Genomic DNA, 18660 nt, shown 5'->3' with positions numbered 1-18660 from the left:
ACTGTGGTAAACATTGTCGAGAGGTCGAGTGATCTTGCAAAGTGTATTTGCGCGTTTCTGGACATCAGCCAAAGTAGGTGGTACAGTTCGGAAAGACAACGACACGAGGCATCTGTGGCTTCTATCTCGAAGATATTGAGACAGGAGTGATGTGGTGATTGTGTAGTCAAGTGTCGTGAAAATCAGGTGCAACGGTGCAGTGTAGAGTACAATACGTAGGTCATAACTGTGGGACGTGATCGTCAGGATGGACTACGGCTACCTGAACCAGGCGGGAGCATTCGAGTCGTGCATGGGCGCTGGCATGGAGTCGTGCCAGCTGTCCTGCTCGTACGCGGAACTGGGTCCTCCCACGGGTTATAGGTACACGTCCCCCGTGCCCAGATCCTTCTCGGCGCCTCCGACGTCCGCGCCTGCGTGCGGGGCTGCGGGCCTCATCGCCCGTGGCGTCCGTCCCGACCCGACCCAAGCGCAGCACCACCACCCGCCGCCACCACCTCCGCCCGTCTTCTCTGCTGCGGCCGCCGCCATACAGAGTAAGTATGCGCAGGAAACACCATATGTACAACCCGCTACGGGTAGTTGCCTCTTGTTTGAATATGTCGGCGATCTCGATATGACAGCACGGAAGAAAACGTCTGTTCTAAACGTATCAATATTTATGCATATTATATCGCTAGTTATTACTACATACAACGCCACAACCGTATGTTTCAAGTGTTGACGCAAGTGTCGTTTAACAACACATGAATGTTTACATAGTTTGATTCACTCTGTGATCGCCTATGGGTTTCATATGGCAATCATGAGGTTATATAGTGGAAATAGGATGACGCACGCTGTATCTCTGGCGGACAGGCGTGTCTAAAACACCAATCTCCTTAAATACGCGAAGCTATAGGGGTAAAATAGAATTTGTGCACATGAGGAGGGGGAGTCCAGATATAACAGAAACTTTTCTTCAGTATCCATTCCTTTGCCCATATCTTGTCTCGGTTTTCATGTGGCCGCACTCAGCATCATCCACAAGGAGCGCAAGTTTTCTCTTTCGTTGGTCCATCCTATGCTACGCAAACGAGACCGGATCTCGAAGACAGAAGCAGAAAAGATAGAAAAACTCACGGCTGTCGGAAAACTGACTCGTGTGAATGCCAGAAGACGTGCCTGTGTCCTCAGACGGATGGTAACCCCGTTTCCCTCAACCCTCTCACTCCTTCCAGATGCTCTGCGGGCAGAAAATTGACTCGTTTGAATACATGGTTGGGCTACTGGGCTGCAAGGGCTCAAACTTGCCCCTGCGTTGCTCTTCCGGAACAGTGGACGCAAACAACAATTAAATTACGGATGGTGATGTCACGGGGCGCTTTCTCCTTTAGGATGCGGGAGCTTACCCCAGTGCATGTTAATTAATCTGATTTGATGAGTTAGCATGATATGCACGCGAAGGTAGCAGGACAACTGCTTAGAGTTCGTCCAGTAGGACTGTGGTGTCTAGAAAAGTCGTAAGTGATCGAAGGGCGCAGCGCTGGTGCGCGTGACTGCGTCAATGTAGAAGAATCTTAGATGTGACTGAGACTGAGAACAGAGGACAAAGGATATATGTTTTATATTCGTTTTTCGTTCTCATGGGTATACGTGCAATTGGCTTTCTCCGGCCGGAAAGCGAATCAACAAAAAACTTTATGACACATATCGCCGAATTTCTTTTAAGCCAAAAGCACTCAACCATATTTAATCTGCTTCCTTAATGTTTCTTTGTCACGCTTTGTGGCCGTTGCATGCTCTGCAGCAAGTGTTTCCGAACCACACGCATTGCGCTCCCTACAGAAGGGGCTACTTGACGTCGTGGGATGGGGTCGCTCCGCTACCCAGTAACCTGCAGTCTGTACAGCCCCACAGACGGCGAAGTTTCTTTAGCGAGCCGCCTTCCCCGCAAGAGACGCGGGATAGGGCCTTCAGAGGCTTCGGTGAATAGGTGGTGATGAGGAATGATAGAGCCCGGTGACACCCTCGGCCAGCTCAAAGGCATGTGCGCTGAGAGATAGCATACTGTTGATCTCCGGTGCATTCGTTCAACGTTGTCGTCCTGAGGATATGTATATCGACAGCTTTACAGCATGGGGGACGACCGCCGCCGCTAAAAATGGGAGCCTACCAGCGTAGATTACCGGACCGTCACGGTCCTGCCTGGAGCGGAAGACCGCCACGGATCTTTGGGGTAATCACGAGAACTGTAGAAAAGGTAACGTTATTGATAGTTACCCACCAACCCCATCAATAGCCATCAATAGCCATTGTCGTCATCAATAGCGGTAATCCCAGATACACTATATGGGCCGCCGCTATCCGTTGACCTCACTCAACTGAGCCAGACACGTGGAGTTTGGACCACTTCTGTATTGTTCTGGCGCCTCCACGTCGCAATAATTTCCCAGGAAAGCGATGGATGTATAACGAACTGCGTCAAGTACAAGCAAGGGCTTGCCAAGGCTATGACATATGACTTCCTTGACTGAACAACAACATATTTGGCGCACAGTACGAAGACAGTTCCTTACCCTGACTCTATGCTTTTGCCTGACACCAAATATCAGTGTGAGAGGAAATTAGAACTGGCCTTGAGGTCGAATGGATCCCTTACAGGCGTGTCATCGCTGTCCACAGGAGGCATGTTTCAAGGCTGAGCCGCACACAGTGGAGATATTTATTGAGCCTCTTCATGTGCATACAACAACACCAACACCAACTGTATGATGGCAATGTCATAGGAAGTTTCACCACCTTCATGTGAGTTGCAGCGAGGGATATGAAGGTTGATTTTATAGAATGTAACCTGCACATAGATATTACGGGACGGAAGCATAGAGTTCATCTAGTACATAGTCCGGTTGAGACTCATAATTGACAGACGAGCATGCGCAACGCTGGTGTACTGAACTGCTCCAAGGTTCAATGACTTTAGGCATAGTGAACGGTCTAGTATCAATGGCTTCTAACTTGCACATAAAGGCCTGTCGTTCCGTGTGGTATCATGAGGATATACTCAATGCTAGCTAGGACACAACAGATTGGGCACATCGTGTTCAACGTGGTAGTGTGACTGGCGCCGCGTGTTAGTGTTACTCAACCTGTGTGGAATATGAAGAGCAAGGACGATGTTCAGCCGCAGTAGACGTATGAGTGACGCGGAATGGCGGTGAAATAGGACTGACATGCAGAAGGACATTGCGGGACGCTAGTGACTTCTCCGTGATGGCCATGGTTGGGTAACCAAGGTTGACGCAATCTCTGAAAGAAGAGATCGACTGTCGTCTCTCGATACTTAACGCTCACACGTCGGTAATAAACGTATGGAGCATCCTGAGATCTATAGAAGGACTTTCTCAACCAGCAAACCCGTAGGTCACGCGATCCGTGTCATTCAAAAGAGAGCTCAAGGACCTAGCAGAATTGGCAAATATGGGTGGTTACAATGACCGTCGTTCAACGTTAGTGCCTCTCTTGCCAATGGTGCACCAATGGATGACGATATCACCGTGACACAATGACAAGAGGCTCTCAAGTACTCAATACGACCCAGCACTGTTGGCCCAGACGAAACGTCAAATCAAGCACTCAAAGTTCTAGGTGATGGGCAACCATGACTCTCTCTCTCCACCTATTCATGCTGGAGATTTTGGATTTTCAGTCAGCATACTCTTTGGGTGGAAACCCACCAGTCACCCAGTATTAAAGGGCAAAGCACGAAAAAAATAATATACATTTAAGAAAAACTGTTTCCGGGAACAGCACCGCTCACGATACTGCTCCGCGACCGTTGGACCGTATTCCAAGACACAGTCCAAGGCAGACGAGGTTAACAAGGGGGTTCTCGCCCTGAAAATACAGAAGAGGCTGTTACAGGACTTAGAGGAAGACCATCACAGCTCGGGACATATTGCAGCCTTCAGGAAAGGCAAGTGCGCACCGAACGAAATGAAACTTTCTCACATTCGCGTCGTATCCTTGCGTCTCTTCAGCGAACCACCCTCGGAGCGCCAAAACAAACTCACGTGGGTAGCATAAAGGGCCTAAACTGGCCTAGGAGTGGGGCCGACGAGTTTGCACGGTGTCCCCACTGGTTCCCATTCCTGTCGTCCCCATTCAGCACCATCTATTGTACACGGAGGTAACCTTGTCCGGCATCCCCAAGGTTATCGGCGCCGCAGCGCATGCGCACGAGCGGTCGTGAAAAAGGTCCAACAAGCATTATGCAGGCGAAGGAGCCGAAGGTGTTTGCCCTTGCTTTGTTCTTGGATGACATTGCGATAAAGTACTCGGTGTGCTTCATGACAATTATTAAAACCAGGATTATTGAAACTTATTGAAACGTCGATAGCATACCCGAACTGCTACTCCGCCATGACGTGAGATAGTGTCCAATGTTTTGCTGGACATCCCAGGGCTAAAAAAGAAGGGCGAATCTAGTCTACCAGAACTGAAAGTAGCTTGAGCAACGAGGAGAGCTGGGCCTGTTGGTACGAGATCATAACTTTAAAGCGCTACAGGGACAAGGACGGAGACGGTTACATTAGAGAGAGCGCCTATATGTTGCGCCCCTATAGCGCTTTAAGTAATGATAAAAGTAGCTTCAAAGAGTCTGGTCTGTGACACTTTTCGTGCACAGAAGTTGGTTTTGTGTTCAAAAAAACTTTGAAGTCGTGGAAAGAAAATTATGTTGCTACGTGTTGTTTCTTTGTGTATACAGGGTGTTTCACGAAAATCCCCTGGCTTAATAATGCGTTAGCAGGTGGCGCCATCGAAGAAATTTCTTTTTGGTAAAGATCCTTGGGACATTGGCCATGAACTGAGTGGGGGGGGGGGGGTATCGTTAAAGAAATAAAAAATAAGAGAGGGCGGTCTGCCTGCCGAGACGGGCGGCAAGTTGCCACAGAGAAAGAAAAAAAGAAAAAGAAAGTCAAGAAGAAAGAAAAAACGGGACACAGCAACTAGACACACGACACATGGAGACACGACACATGACACATGGAGCTGTTATGTTCATTGCAAAGTTCGGTGGCTGTGCCATCTGGTGATCACCTTCGGCTGACACCATACAGTTCACCATAATCACTTTCAGTTGGTCACAGGTTCGTTGTTCACAGTTGTCATAGGTTGTTGGTAACTCAGTTCACCTTGTTGTCTATTTCTTCTTTGCTGTCAGAGAATACCTAGAGGTTACTCTCCTTCATGAAATGGTTTCTGTTACCCGCCGCGTTGACATTGGTCCAGTAGGGTAAATGAGTGATTCCAGAAGGGGGTCTGGGTGACCTAGGTTCCTCATTTTTTCCATTAGGCGTTTCCTTTGGCGTTCGTATGTTCTGCAGTGAAGCAAGATGTGTTCTATATTTTCGTCGACATCACAGGTGTTGCACAGCGCATCTTTACTTCGTCCTGTGATGCAGAGGACGTCCTTAGTCTTGGCGCTTCGAGTTCACAATCTCATTAGAAGCGAAGTTTCTTCCCTTGTGAAACCCCTTGTGACGCATAGGGGGGGGGGGGGAGCTGTTTGCATCGCCGTCCTGGCATCGGGGTGAAAGCGCCATACATGTTCATTTATAGCAGTTTGTGCTTGAGCATTACTTGGAATAGCGGGGAGTGTAGGAGGAAGCCTTGCAGCCTCCTTGGCTAGTGTGTCGGCACTTTCATTTCCAGGTAGGCCCTTGTGCGATGGCACCCATTGCAAGACGATTATATTGCCCCTGATCTCTAGTTCGTTCATTATTTCGAGAATTTGCAATGCAACAGAGTGGTCTTCGTAGTTGTTGGATATTGTTTGAAGGCCGGCTTTTGAGTCTGATAGAATTACCACGGGGCCAGGTTGTCGATTCATTTATCTTGTTTTCATTAGCGCAGCCAGGATAGCGGTCATTTCAGCGTCTCTAGTCGACGTCGTCTCATGGACGGCTTCTGCCACTCTACGTTCAGAGCTGGAATGCAGAAAGCTGCCGCACTAGTCCCAGCATTTCTGTCAATTGATGCGTCCGTGAATATTTGTAGTGAAGCATATACGAACGTACGTAGTACGAATGTATGTAGTCTTCGGTTAGCTTCCGAGCAACTATGTCTGGCGTATTTCCTTTTTTCTTCGTGTATAGAATTGTCGTCTTACAATGTGGTTGGCGTACAGTCCATGGAGCTGGGCTTTTTGGCGGTCTTGCTGTGTGGATTCCGATCAACTTGCGAGTTCTCAGCGTTGTTACAAAGCGAGAGCGTTGCGAGAGCTAGTGATTTGTTGTAGCAGTTGTTTGGTTGCGAGTAGGGGAATAGGCAACGTTGGGACTTCTGCATACGTTGCTACGTTTCTCGTACTCAGAGGAACTCCGATGGCACTTTTGAGTCCCCTCAGGTGAATCCTTTCTAGCACTCTTCGTGACGACTCACTAAGCTTTGCGTACGGGTAAGCGTACATAAGTCTAGCCGTTGTAAGGGCACTATGAACGAGTTGTATAGTGCTCTGTGGACAGACTGAAGTGGGGCTTGCTAGTCTCCGAGTAAGATTGAGCGAGGATTGGCAGCGCAGTTTGATGTCCTTCGTGTACGGTGCCCACGACGTTCGACTGTCTATGGTCGCCCCTAAGAATTTGGTTGTTTTAACCCTCTTTACTGGCGTGTTCTTCAAAGTGAGAGGAGGAAGTCGTCCCCAGCCTGCTCCTGGACCAACTAGCATGAATACCGTTTTTTTTTTTATGTGATAGTTGAAGACCCCTACCAGTTACGTAATCGTTCACAGAGTCGACCCCTCTCTGCACCACTCGTCTTAAAGTACTGGGACTTTTGCTTGCTGTCCATATGCAGATATCGTCCGCGTACAAGTATGTCTTGATACATGGCGTCGTCTCAGGGATGGCTGCTGGAAGTCCTGCCATAACGAGATTGAAAAGTAGCGGGCTCAGCACGCTGCCTTGCGGTAGTCCTACATTCTGTAATCTTGTACTGCTGAAGATGTTTCCAAGACGTACTTTAAAATGCCGGTCCGTAAGAAAAGCATAGACGAAGCGCACTGTACGCCCGCCAATGCCTACTGGTTTTAGTGCGTCAAGGGCGCTTTGTGTTGACACTGTATCCAAGGCCTGTTTAATGTCAAAAAATACCGCGGCAGTGCGTTTGCCGCGTTTTGCTGCCTCATCCGTATTTGATACCAGGTCCAGCAGTGCGTCCGAGGCGCTGAGGTGTTTGCGGAAGCCTGTCATGGTGTCAGGGAGTAGGTCATTTCCTTCCAGAGACCAAGTAATTCTTCGATGCACAAGGCGTTCGGCGAGTTTGGCTATGCATGATGTCAGCGATATCGTCCGGTATGAAGATAACTCGGATTTTGTTTTCCCCGGCTTTGGAACAGGTACCATTATCGATTCTTTCCATGTTTGTGGAAGACGTGAGGTGGTCCATGCTTCATTTGCATACGCTCACTAATTAAATAAACATCCTAACTTTTAACTTTTACTTCGCACACCTACGGAACTTCTTTTACGCATCGGGACCTTCAGCGAAAAATATTGCAAGAAAAAAAAAACCACGTCATTTAGTGATTTTTTCGAGTAATTAATCGGGGTCGGTTTACATATTTCTTGCGCGGAGTAGTGCACCAATGCGCTCTTTGGATCAGCTATCCGGCTGTCAATTTCGTGTTCATCCGCCTGGTTCACGCACGGGGGCGACGGAAGATTAGGAACAGCCGCAAGAGAGGCTTCGTTATTCCTTCTCAAAACGATTGGTAAACAGCACTGGCGGTTCTGTCGTTCCGTGTGTGAGATAGCGTGCTCTTATCATTGATGACGACGAATGCACCGCGAGCGCTTTGAACTAGAGGGATACACTCGTAAAAATTAACTGCGCCGCATCGCATACCCCTAGCTAACTATCATCCTGAATAACAACGTTATCGCGCGATTTGTTAAAGGGAGGGAGGCTGAACATTTTATTTATTTATTTTTCCTTATGTACGGCATCCTTTGTATAAAAAAAGACAGAAAAGAAATGCACGACTCCCATATTCATCAAATCAAGGGAGAGAACGTTGTCATCCTGGATGATGGTTGACTAGGATTGTGCAATGTGGTGAAGTTCATTTTCAAGAGTGTAGAGAAGGAGAAGGAACACCAAAGCATCTCCTGCGGGCTTGCGGCTGTTCCTTATCTTCCGTCACCCCCGTGTGTCAACCAGGCGGATGAACATGAAATTGACAGCCGGATAGGTGATCCAAAGAGCGCATTGGTGCACTGCTCCGCGAAAGAAATATGTAAACCGAAGCCAATTAATTACTCTAAAAAATCACTAAGTGTCGACGCGGTCTTTTTTCTTGCAATATCTTTCGCTGAAGGTCCCGATGCGTAAAACAGAAGTTTCGTCAGCCTGCGAAGTAAAAGTTAAAAGATAGGATGTTTATTTAATTAGTGAGCGTATGCAAATGAGCCGCCCACTACTCAGTTCATGATCGATGTCCCAAGGATCTTTACCAAAAAGAAATTTCTTCGCTAGCGCCACCTATTCACGAATTATTTAGCCGGGGGATTTTCGTGAAACACCCTGTATAAAGGGACAAAAGAAAAAACACGTGAAGGAGGCAAGAACCTTACAGGGAAGATAAAGGGGTTTCTGCATAGCACGTCTCTCTGTCTCTGTCTCTCTGCACGTCTCGAACTCTTTCTGTAATATTATTTTAGCGCGCTGCATGAGAAGATCATGTGCCCAAAATAAATAAATCGGCGGAGACATTACCTTGTATGGAACTTCTCCAATGTCGATGTGAGTGGCAACGACAGAGAGGGCCAACTAACATCTGCATTACGCCCTCTTAAAGTAGGACTCTGCCACAAAGTCACTACAATGGTCGTGGTATATCTGTGCTCTTTAGGCTGTCAGGAACATGTGTACGAAGTATCTCCCTCCAAAACTGCGCAGATTTTATGCAAATGAATTTATTACGAAGCGGGTGCGCCGCCTGTGTGAAGCAATAGTCTCATGTCACCGGTCTCCTTTTCCCGGCATTGCTTCGTTTGTCTTGCTCGTGTTTTCGAAGAAAACAAACACATTTTTCTGAATAACACAACCTAAGAGATTGTTGTGCAATGAGGTGGAATGCAGTGAGGAGCAATACCTTGGGCGCTGCAGAAATGACACGATCGATGATGTCATACAGCACGGAGGCTCCTTCATAGAAAGATACTCGAAAACTCTCAGCCTGGTCCGCTTCCTTCAGGGAACGGACCTTGTGCAAAGACTCTGACAAAGGGCCGTGCTCTGACTTTGCGTTTGCTGCTGATCCCTACTCATTACAGAAAGGGACTCCCTATACTAATCCCGGCGACGACCCACCTACTCACAGGCTTCCAACCTTTGTCATGTTCTTCCCATCTCACCTCGGCTGCAGTCGAGACGCTGAGCACATGGTTGAAGCCAACAACGGCAGGCCATCATCAACCCCGGAGCACGGCCGGATTGTCTGAGAGACAGAGGTTTGCTTTGTCCGGGGCAACGATTAATAAAGGACATGGTGTTCTCTATGTTATTGTATACTCGGCGATGAATGCATGATCCGGCGGCCCGTATGAGCTGGGACGCTTTACAGCCCTAGGGTCTCAGCCCAGGGCGCTCCTAACGGAACTTCCGCCACTGCATACGACGTGGTGGCAATCGGGCGTCTTTGTCGCACTCCGCAGGTCGCTACAAGTGAATTGAAAAAAAAAAAAAAAAAAGAAAACCTTACGAACAGATGAACAACAACACTTCATTTCGGTGACCACATATGGTGCGCTTCATCGCGATCACCCATTGCTAGAGGGACTGTGGTGAAAGGTATGATGATGGATGAGTGTGATTGGAGTGATTGTGAGGATTAGAGTCCAACATTGTCCAGAAAGTAGGGTTGTGCGAATAGTAAGTAGACCGAAGCGAATAGTCATATAACCGAACGCAGACACAGCACCAGGGTTGCGGAATGCGGTCACACATTCCAGTCCAATTCCATTCCCAAAAATGGAGGTTTACGATAATTCAATTCCTTTCAATTCCTCGGAAGGGAAAGCTATGATCAATTAACACTCCAGGAATCACTTGGCAACACCATTCCATTCAGTAAAAGAAGAGGGACCAGTAACCGTACTGGCTAGCCCAACAGTGCTGAGGAGATTGACAGTACCCAGCGTGCTGGCCATGTCACGTCGAGACTGGGAGGTACCCGTGTTCGAATCCCGGTGCCGGCTGTGCTGTCTGGGGTCTTTCCTGGGTTTTCCTCAGACGCTTTCAGACATATGTCGGCACAGTTCCCTTAAAAGTCGGCCCAGGACGCACATTCCCCCAGGGCGTGAGTCGTGACGTTTTCCCACATACGTGAGGCCGACAACGGCAAGCCCTATCACCACCACCACCACCACCACAGTACCCAGCTGTGCTGTCTGGGGTTTTTCCTGGATTTTCCTCAGACGCTTTCAGGCATATGTCGGCACAGTTCCCTTAGAAGTCGGCCCAGGACGCTCATTCTCCCAGGGCGTCAGTCGTGACGTTGCCCACCTCTCTGAGGCCGGCAACGGCGAGCCCTTTCACCACCACCACAGTACCCAGCACGGAAAAAGAGCAAAGTCAAGGTTGATTGATTGATTATTTGAAAGAAAACCAGGGAGAAATTGAAGGTTATTTTGCTCTTGACCGTGTGCAGGTGCAGTGCGTATATGTGCAAATGGCGCGAGGGCAGAAACCAGCGGGTTGAAACCAGAACTACCACCGGGGCACCCAGACCATTCCATTCCAATTCCGTTCCTGCGAAAAAATGCCTAATTACATTCTCATTCCATTCCTAGGACAGTTTCCGCCATTCCATTCCAATTCCATTCCGGGCTCTGATAAATCTGGGATGATTCCAACTCCGCAACCCTGACAAGCACATAAAAAGCCCGTATACAGCATATATGTATGTACTATACGAGTCAGCACTCATTTTATGGTGTGGTGTTGTGAAGTTGCTGGTCTCCCAGTAGTGAGGCCGAAACCTCCATTTTATTTTTCCTTTAAATCACTCAATCAATCAATCATTGTGGTGACCAAAGTGAGCGTCTGGATCCGCCCCTGGTTTTGGGACTTAGGAGTGCAGCTTCGGCAGTATTCGAATACTATTCGGTTTCGAAGACACATTGTGCAATTTTTCCAGTCCGGTGCACCACACACACACATGGCGTGCCACATGGCGTGTCACGTAGGCCTTTTTGTTTTGGCAATTATCATTTTCTAAATGACACAAAACATCGTACGTCCCCACTCTAAAAACACTACTTCATTGCATTGCACGCTGTGCGCCAACCATTGCCAAGAATGGTAGCGATAGCGATAGCGATAGCCCTATCATTCGTGGCAATAGTTGGCACATAGCGGGCTATGCGGTCAAGTTCTGTTTTCGGAATGTATACATGCCGTTTTCACTGCTTCCGGTTTGGTGCCAAAACGATATCCGGTTTCACAGCAAACACGCTCTGCGCCAACCACTGTGCCGACAGCTATCGCTTCTGATTTGAGGAGAGAGAGGGTCGTATACGCCTTTCTGCGGCAATTGAAATTGCCACAAAAAGGCGCACGCCTCCCGTTCTCAACAAACCAGGAAAGCGAAAGATACAGTTCTGCATGGCGACTGGTTCCGAACCTCGTTAGTCGAGGAAGGACCGGAAGATGTGGCGGGGGCTTGTTTATGTTTAGCCGGGAATGTCATGTATAGGTGGTAAATACAGTGGATTAGACCCACACAAAGTGAAAGAGGATATTTAAAAGAATACATCCCCAAAATTGCTTGTAAGTGCGCTGAGGAACCTCGCAGGGGGTACGCTCCTATTAGAAAATAAATATAAAACAGAGCAAGGGAAACCTGGAAGGCGACACGAAAACGAACGAAGCAGCAATTATCGAACGAGCATCCTTCCCGTGGACGTTGAAAATAGATTTCGATTCACACAACTCGGTTCGGTGCTTTCCTGGCGTACTACTACTTTTACTGGCTAGCCATTAGCATTTACTCTTTCGTGACTGTTGACCGTCCGCGCCAACCTCCTCTCTCTTACCCCCGACACGCCCATGTTTACCTAACACGGTCTCCCTCACCTCGCAATCAGGCTGTTAAGAGATTTTATCGGGACCTTATCGGTCGCCTGTTCTTGCGGGCTGCTTTTCCTGCTGGCGTGCCTCTCTTTTTACGGCATGGGTTATAACCGAGTTATCGCCGACTCACGGCGCGCTGTCCGAATTACCGCCGCCCCCTTTCCGACCTCCTCCGCCGCAAATTTGATCAAAGGCACCCGCATGGATGTATAAAATGCTCGGCCGGCCAAACCCACTTTCCCAGTCGACCAGAGTATTGCGCCTAGACGCTCCGTGAAGCGCTACGGACAAGTTTTTCCCCCCGACATCTCTACCTCTTTGGGGTGCGTTTGAAGAAGTTTCGTTTTGAAATGCGTCGTGGGAGTACACAGAAAATGGTCTTTGGAGAGAGCAGACTGTGTTGGTGCTACTCCGCAGTGCACGGCGACGGAGCGCGTTGCAAAACAGTGCTAGGTGCATCGGTGAGTGCGTATTTCATGTCCGTGATTGCATGGCCCTGTAATTTCGAAATTCTCCGTGAGATGACGTTACAAGCAAGACCTTCTTAGGATGTCTCAATACAAGTATTGAGGCACCGTAGGCCTTCTTCGGATTACAAAAGCAGAATCATGAACTAGTATCTGTCGAGATAGCTAGAAGATAACGCGTTATGCTTGCAGGAGTGTTTTGTTAAAGTGCCGAAAATAGAGCCCGTGGCGGCAACCGGAAATGCCTCATGTATAGTGGGTCGAAACCAAGTGTTAATTCAATGTCTTATCAATTGCTCTTACCTGCAATGCTGTTCGAAGGCCGCGGTAAGCTGAGCTCAAGAATTTGCTTATCAATTATACTATTCGTTTTGTTTTTGAGCGCACTCTAAAAAGAGAACACCACCGCGTCGCGCGCTCTGCAGGCGCCAAACACTGCTATACGAATAATAAGGTTGTCGCTTCTGATTTGAAGGCAGATGGGGGCGTACGCCTCTTTATGTCAACAATCATGTTTCTAAATTGACACAACAAGGTGCACCCTCCCTGTCTTTTCGAATCGGAAGCGACAGTGGCGTATCTAGAGCTACCTGCGCCCATGGCAACATGGTTAACATGATGTCCTTGGGGATGCGTTTTCGTGTGGTCCGCACTAGGTTTCACACTACAACCTCCCTAATGGCGGGTGCTTTAGATCATTTATGAATGTGCCAGGTTGAGTGCCCGACCTGGCACATTCACACCCGACCACATAATGGCGCCCCTGTTCACCTGGCGCCCATGGCACCTGTCCACACCTGCCACACCCTAGTTACGCCACTGGGAAGCGATAACCCTGTCATTCGTGCACTCTTAAAAATGAACTTCACCGCATAGCACGCTCCTGCACTCTAAAAACAGAACTTCACCGCATAGCACGCTGTGCTCCAACCATTGCATAGAATGATAGGTATATCGCTTCTGATTCGAAGAGAGAGGGGGCGTACGCCTTTTTGGGACAATTTGGATATATGAAAATTGCCACAAAAAGGCGTACGCCCCCCTCTCTCTTCGAATCAGAAGCGATAACCATATCATTCATGGCAATGGTTGGCGCACAGCGTGCTATGCGGTGAAGTTCTGTTTTTAGAGTGTAGCTAACCATCATCCCGAATGGCATCTTACGAAACAGGCGTACACCTCCCGTTTTCAGCAAATCAGGGGCGAGAACGATGTCATTCGGGATGATGGTTGGCTAGGAGCATGCTATGCGGTGAAGTTCTGTTTTTTGTGGCCAACAACGGCGAGCCTACCCTGCCATTGCTCCCCCCCCCCTCACCTCTGTTTCTTGTATGTTTGTTTTTTTATGTGCAAGCGAAGCGCCACGTTGGGAGGTTTACGCCTTTCTGTGATACTTTTGCGTTTATGTTAATTGTCACAAAAATATCACACACCCTTCGTCCTCTGCAAGTGGGGGGCGATATCGTTTTAAACCACGGTAGCGGTCGAAAAACATAGGGGGGGGGGGGGTCGAGGTAGCTTGCCGTTGTTGGCCGCACTCAAGTGGGCATCGTCACGACTATAGCGAAACGGTCGGTAGCGGTAGCGGTCGAAAAACATAACTTCACAACATGACACGCTGAGGACCAACCGCAATACACACTGTTATCGTTCTCCTTCTCGATGTTTTGAAAATGAATTCGGTTTTGCATTTTGGACATTTGTTAAACTCCACAAAATGGCGTACCCCTCCTCAAATGAGAAGCCATAATTGTATCATTACGGAGTTTTACTACACCGTACGCTATCGCCTTTGCGTATGGAAGGGATAGCGCTGGTGGTACTGCGCACTGCGCGAAGCTCTCTTTCTGCTGTGGGCGTGCGCAGAACCATCAACGCTATCCCTTACGTACGCAAAGGCGATAGCGTACGACGCACTAAAACTCAATTAGGGGCAACGCTTGGCGCGAAGCTATGCGACGAAGTTCTTTTTTGTTTAGTACTTTCACAGACTAGACTGTACTCGTTGCTGCAAGAAACTGTTACCCCTGTACGGACTAGAGATAATTGGCGATGCAGGTTTGAAATATGTTTGAGAGCACAACATGCACATTAAACGTCTTTTATTAATATTATTTTATTTTTATTTATTTTTTGGCGTAGCCAGTACATGAACCGTTTGTTGTGCTGCGAAGTGTAGAGGGTCAGCAGTTGTAAGATAGAGAATTTGGAGTCGGAGAAGAAAGACAACTTCTTTACATTATGAGCCGCGTTTATTTTAGCATCCGCTTCCTTCGGAACCCCAGTACAGACTGCCCCCCTCGGGACGCGCAAACCTGGTGTCAGGTTACACGGCGTCAGAGACACACCACGCATGGCAGGCGATCCCGCGAGTTCGAAGAAATTTACAGCGTCGCGGGTTCACGTGATCGGTCTGGCACGGCGTGTGTCTGTGAAGATGTGGGGGCCGCGAAGGAAGTCGATTTTCGGTAAATAATACAGAGAGCCTGCCGGCTGCTACAAGGGTCCCACTCCTAGTGAACAAGTGAACGACAAAGAAAAGGGTGGTTGTTCAAACTAGAAGGGGAAGACTTTCGGTCCCTCATAGCGTGAAACTGCGGAGAAAACATTTGGATATGCATGCAAACATAGTACATTATGAATAAATACACTATATAGTAAATTCGTACGAATGTTCGACAAAAATCATTATGAAATAATTGAATCATGATGAAATGAATAAGAAATATTGCACTGCATTAAGAATAGTTGAGAGTCATGATGCAAAGGTGTTAGAATGAAGTTGTCAGTTGTGGTGACCAGTGCACACGACGGAGAGTCTGACGGCGGGCAGCTGAGCGCGTCACAATTGTCGTATAGGCGGAGGAGTCCCATGCGGCGTGATGTCCAGGCGCACTGGCTTTAGCCTATCGACGGAGGCTGTGTCTTCGTGACAGTTGATGAAAATGACGAAATGCTTGTCTCGTCGGTGTAGGACGCGGTATGGTCCGCCGTACGGTTGTTGCAATGGCTTGCGGGGCACGAACGAAAACGTGTGTACACGTGTTCAAGTTTTCATCGACGAACACGGTGCGACGGTCTGGTTGTCGTGGGGGTTTCGGTCGAAGATCTTGTAGAGCGGACTGCAGTCGTGTGACGTAGCAGGTGGGGTCGAGAACTGCATCTGATGGTACGGGAACGAAAAATTCGCCAGGTAAGCGAAGTGACGTTCCATAGACGAGTTCGGCCACGCTGCAGCTAAGATCTTGCTTCAGAGCCGAACGAAGACCGAGCAGCACGAGCGGCAATCGTTCCAGCCAGTGGTATCCAGTCAGTAGCTCGAAGGGACGCTTGAGCTGCCGGTGAAATCGTTCCACCATCCCATTGGCAGAAGGGTGGTAGGCTGTCGTGTGGATATGCTTCGTTCCTACCGTCCTACAAAGTGCTTGGAACAGACGGGATTCAAATTGGCGTCCACGGTCCGTCGTGACTGTGGAGGGAACGCCAAAGCGCGATATCCACCCCGACACGAAGGCTTGTGCTACAGTGTCGGCACTGATGTCAGGTATGGGCACAGCTTCCAACCAGCGGGTGAAACGATCGACCATCGTGAGCAGGTAACTGCGTCCGCCAGATGACGGTAGAGCTCCAACGATATCGATGTGGACTTGGTGAAATCGTTTGTCTGGTGGTAGGAAGCGTGACAAGGGTGTGACGGTGTGTCTTTGCACTTTGGACTTCTGACAAGAAATACACGCACGTGTCCAGTTGCGAACATAGGTGTTGATACCCGGCCAGATTTAGCGTGTTGTGACTAGACTCTGCGTTGCACGAATCCCGGGATGCGAAAGGGAATGCAGCGACGAGTCGAGCACTTGGCGTCGGAATGCAGCAGGTACGAATGGACGTGGTGTTCCTGTCGACACGTCACAAATGAGGGTTTGTGTGGACACAGGTAGGGCGACTTCCTGGTAGTTGGTGGAAAGTGAATTTCGGAAGGCTTCCAACTGGGTGTCCTCACGTTGCGCTGTAGCCATGGCAGTGAAATCGACAGCGGGAGACGGGGGAGCAGCGATGGCGCTAACGTCGAGGCGCGATAACGCGTCGGCAACGACGTTGCTACTTCCGTCGATATGCTGGATGTCGGTCGTGAGTTCACTCACGAAGGACATGTGACGAAGTTCTCGTGGTGAATGATTCGAACTGCCGGACTTGATGGCAAATGTGAGGGGCTTGTGGTCAGTAAAGATGGTAAACTGACGTCCCTCCAATAAATGGAGGTAATTCTTGACAGCCAGATACACTGCGAGCAATTCGCGGCCGAATGTGCTGTATCTGGTTTCAGCAGGTTTCATCTTCCTGGAGAAGAATCAGAGTGGCTGCAAATGTCCATAGTCGTCTGGCAGGTATGAGCTGATTTGCTGGCCAGCACCCAGCTCATACCTCCCATGCGCGCCCTTGTGCAATTTCTCGTCTCGACGGACCTGTTTGACACATTGTGACACTCTTTGGTTTTAGTGCCTTGAGACTTCGCTTTTGGTGACCAGCTCGGTGATGATGTTCTCATTTAGTCTTTCAAAGCGTTTCAAAGCGTCGAGGTTAGTGTAGTTTCCCTTTCTTTTATTAATAACGCGTCCTGGAGTAGCCAGTCCCGAGTGGCTCGAGACTACCATCTCCATTTTTTTTCTTTTAAAATCAATCAATCAATCCATAGTCGTCTCGTTGGTGAAGTGCGGCTCTGACTGCTCTGTCCGAAGCGTCAACCACGAGAAACGTTGGTGCGCCAGAACGAGGGTAGGCCAAGCGTACGGCGTCGGAAAGGCCTTGTTTTGCTTGGTCGAACGCATTTTTCGCTTGAGGGTTCCATTCCACGGCACTGGTTGGATTGCGTGAGCCCGTCAAGAGGTTGCGAAGAGGCTCGAGAATTTGGGCGCAATGAGGAATGAACCGTCGGTAGAAGTTCACAAGTCCCAAGAATTCTCGCAGCTTTCGACGGGTCGGTGGTAGGGGAAACTCTTTGATGACGTCGACTTTCTCTGGCTGCGGGGTGTTATGCCGTGTCGATCAATCCGATGGCCAAGGAATTCCAATGCATCTACGCCGAAGATGCATTTAGCGGCGTTGATCACTACGCCGTTGTCCTGCAGTCGTTGGAAGAGCAAGCGAAGGTGATGTTCATGCTCTTCTTTTGACGTGCTGGCGACCAGGATGTCATCGACGTACGCGAAGCAGAAGTCGAGTCCGCGTAACACATCGTCGATGAATCTCTGGAAGGTCTGAACGGCGTTACGGAGGCCAAATGGCATACGGACATACTCAAAGAGACCGAAAGGTGTTATGATAGCTGTTTTTGGAATGTCCGCAGGCTCTACCGGGATTTGGAAGTAGGCCTTGATGAGATCAGTCTTGGAGAACATTGTGGCGCCATGTAGATGAGCCGTGAAGTCTTTCATATGTGGGACTGGATATCTGTCTGGAACGGTGATGTTGTTCAACGCACGGTAATCTTTTCTCCACACGGTCTCCAGTCGCCGGGATTCTTTTTGGGCACCATATGCAGGGGGGATGCCCATGGGCTCGAAGACGGGCGAACGATACCCATCTCTAACATATGGTCGAATTCACGCTTAGCAATAGCAAGACGTTCAGGAGGGAGGCGTCTTGGGCGAGCGTGTACAGGCGGACCGCTCGTCACGATGTGGTGAGTGACGTTGTGACGCGCTGGTGTAGGAGATGGTGTAGCGCGCACAACATCAGGAAAGTCTCGCAGAAGAGATGAGAATCGAGTAATGTCGAAGGGAGGAGAAACGTAGGTCCGATGGAGGAGTAAGAAGATGGCACGCCGAGGATGCTCAAGGTGGTGGAATTGTCCACGAGCCTCTTCCGGCGTACGTCAACGAAGAGATCGAAGAACTTGAGAAAGTCGGCTCCTAGAATGGCGTGGGGAAGATCAGCAATGACGAATATCCACTGAAATGTTCTGCGAAGTCCTAGGTTCAGAGTCAGTGAACGTTCTCCGTAAGTGGCGATGGCAGAGTGGTTCACTGCGCGCAACTTGTACTCTGGAGAGCGCAAACGACGGTCTTGTGGGGTCGGT

General features: G+C 49.1%; 1 protein-coding gene across 1 annotated transcript in view; it reads left to right on the top strand.

Annotated features, from left to right (window-relative positions):
• The first annotated feature begins 227 nt into the window (after positions 1–227).
• LOC135394483 (paired mesoderm homeobox protein 2A-like) overlaps positions 228–18660 on the top strand; it is a 101865-nt gene continuing 83432 nt past the window's right edge. Inside the window, exon 1 of the mRNA XM_064625242.1 lies at positions 228–536. Coding sequence (XP_064481312.1) covers positions 248–536 — 289 coding nt within the window. The 5' untranslated portion in view covers positions 228–247. The remainder of the gene's footprint in view (positions 537–18660) is intronic.

This window comes from Ornithodoros turicata, chromosome 5, assembly GCF_037126465.1.
Source record: "Ornithodoros turicata isolate Travis chromosome 5, ASM3712646v1, whole genome shotgun sequence".
Taxonomy (NCBI): Eukaryota; Metazoa; Arthropoda; class Arachnida; order Ixodida; family Argasidae; genus Ornithodoros; species Ornithodoros turicata.
The sequence above is the reverse complement of the archived record's forward strand: the minus strand, read 5'-3'. Positions and strand labels throughout refer to the sequence as shown.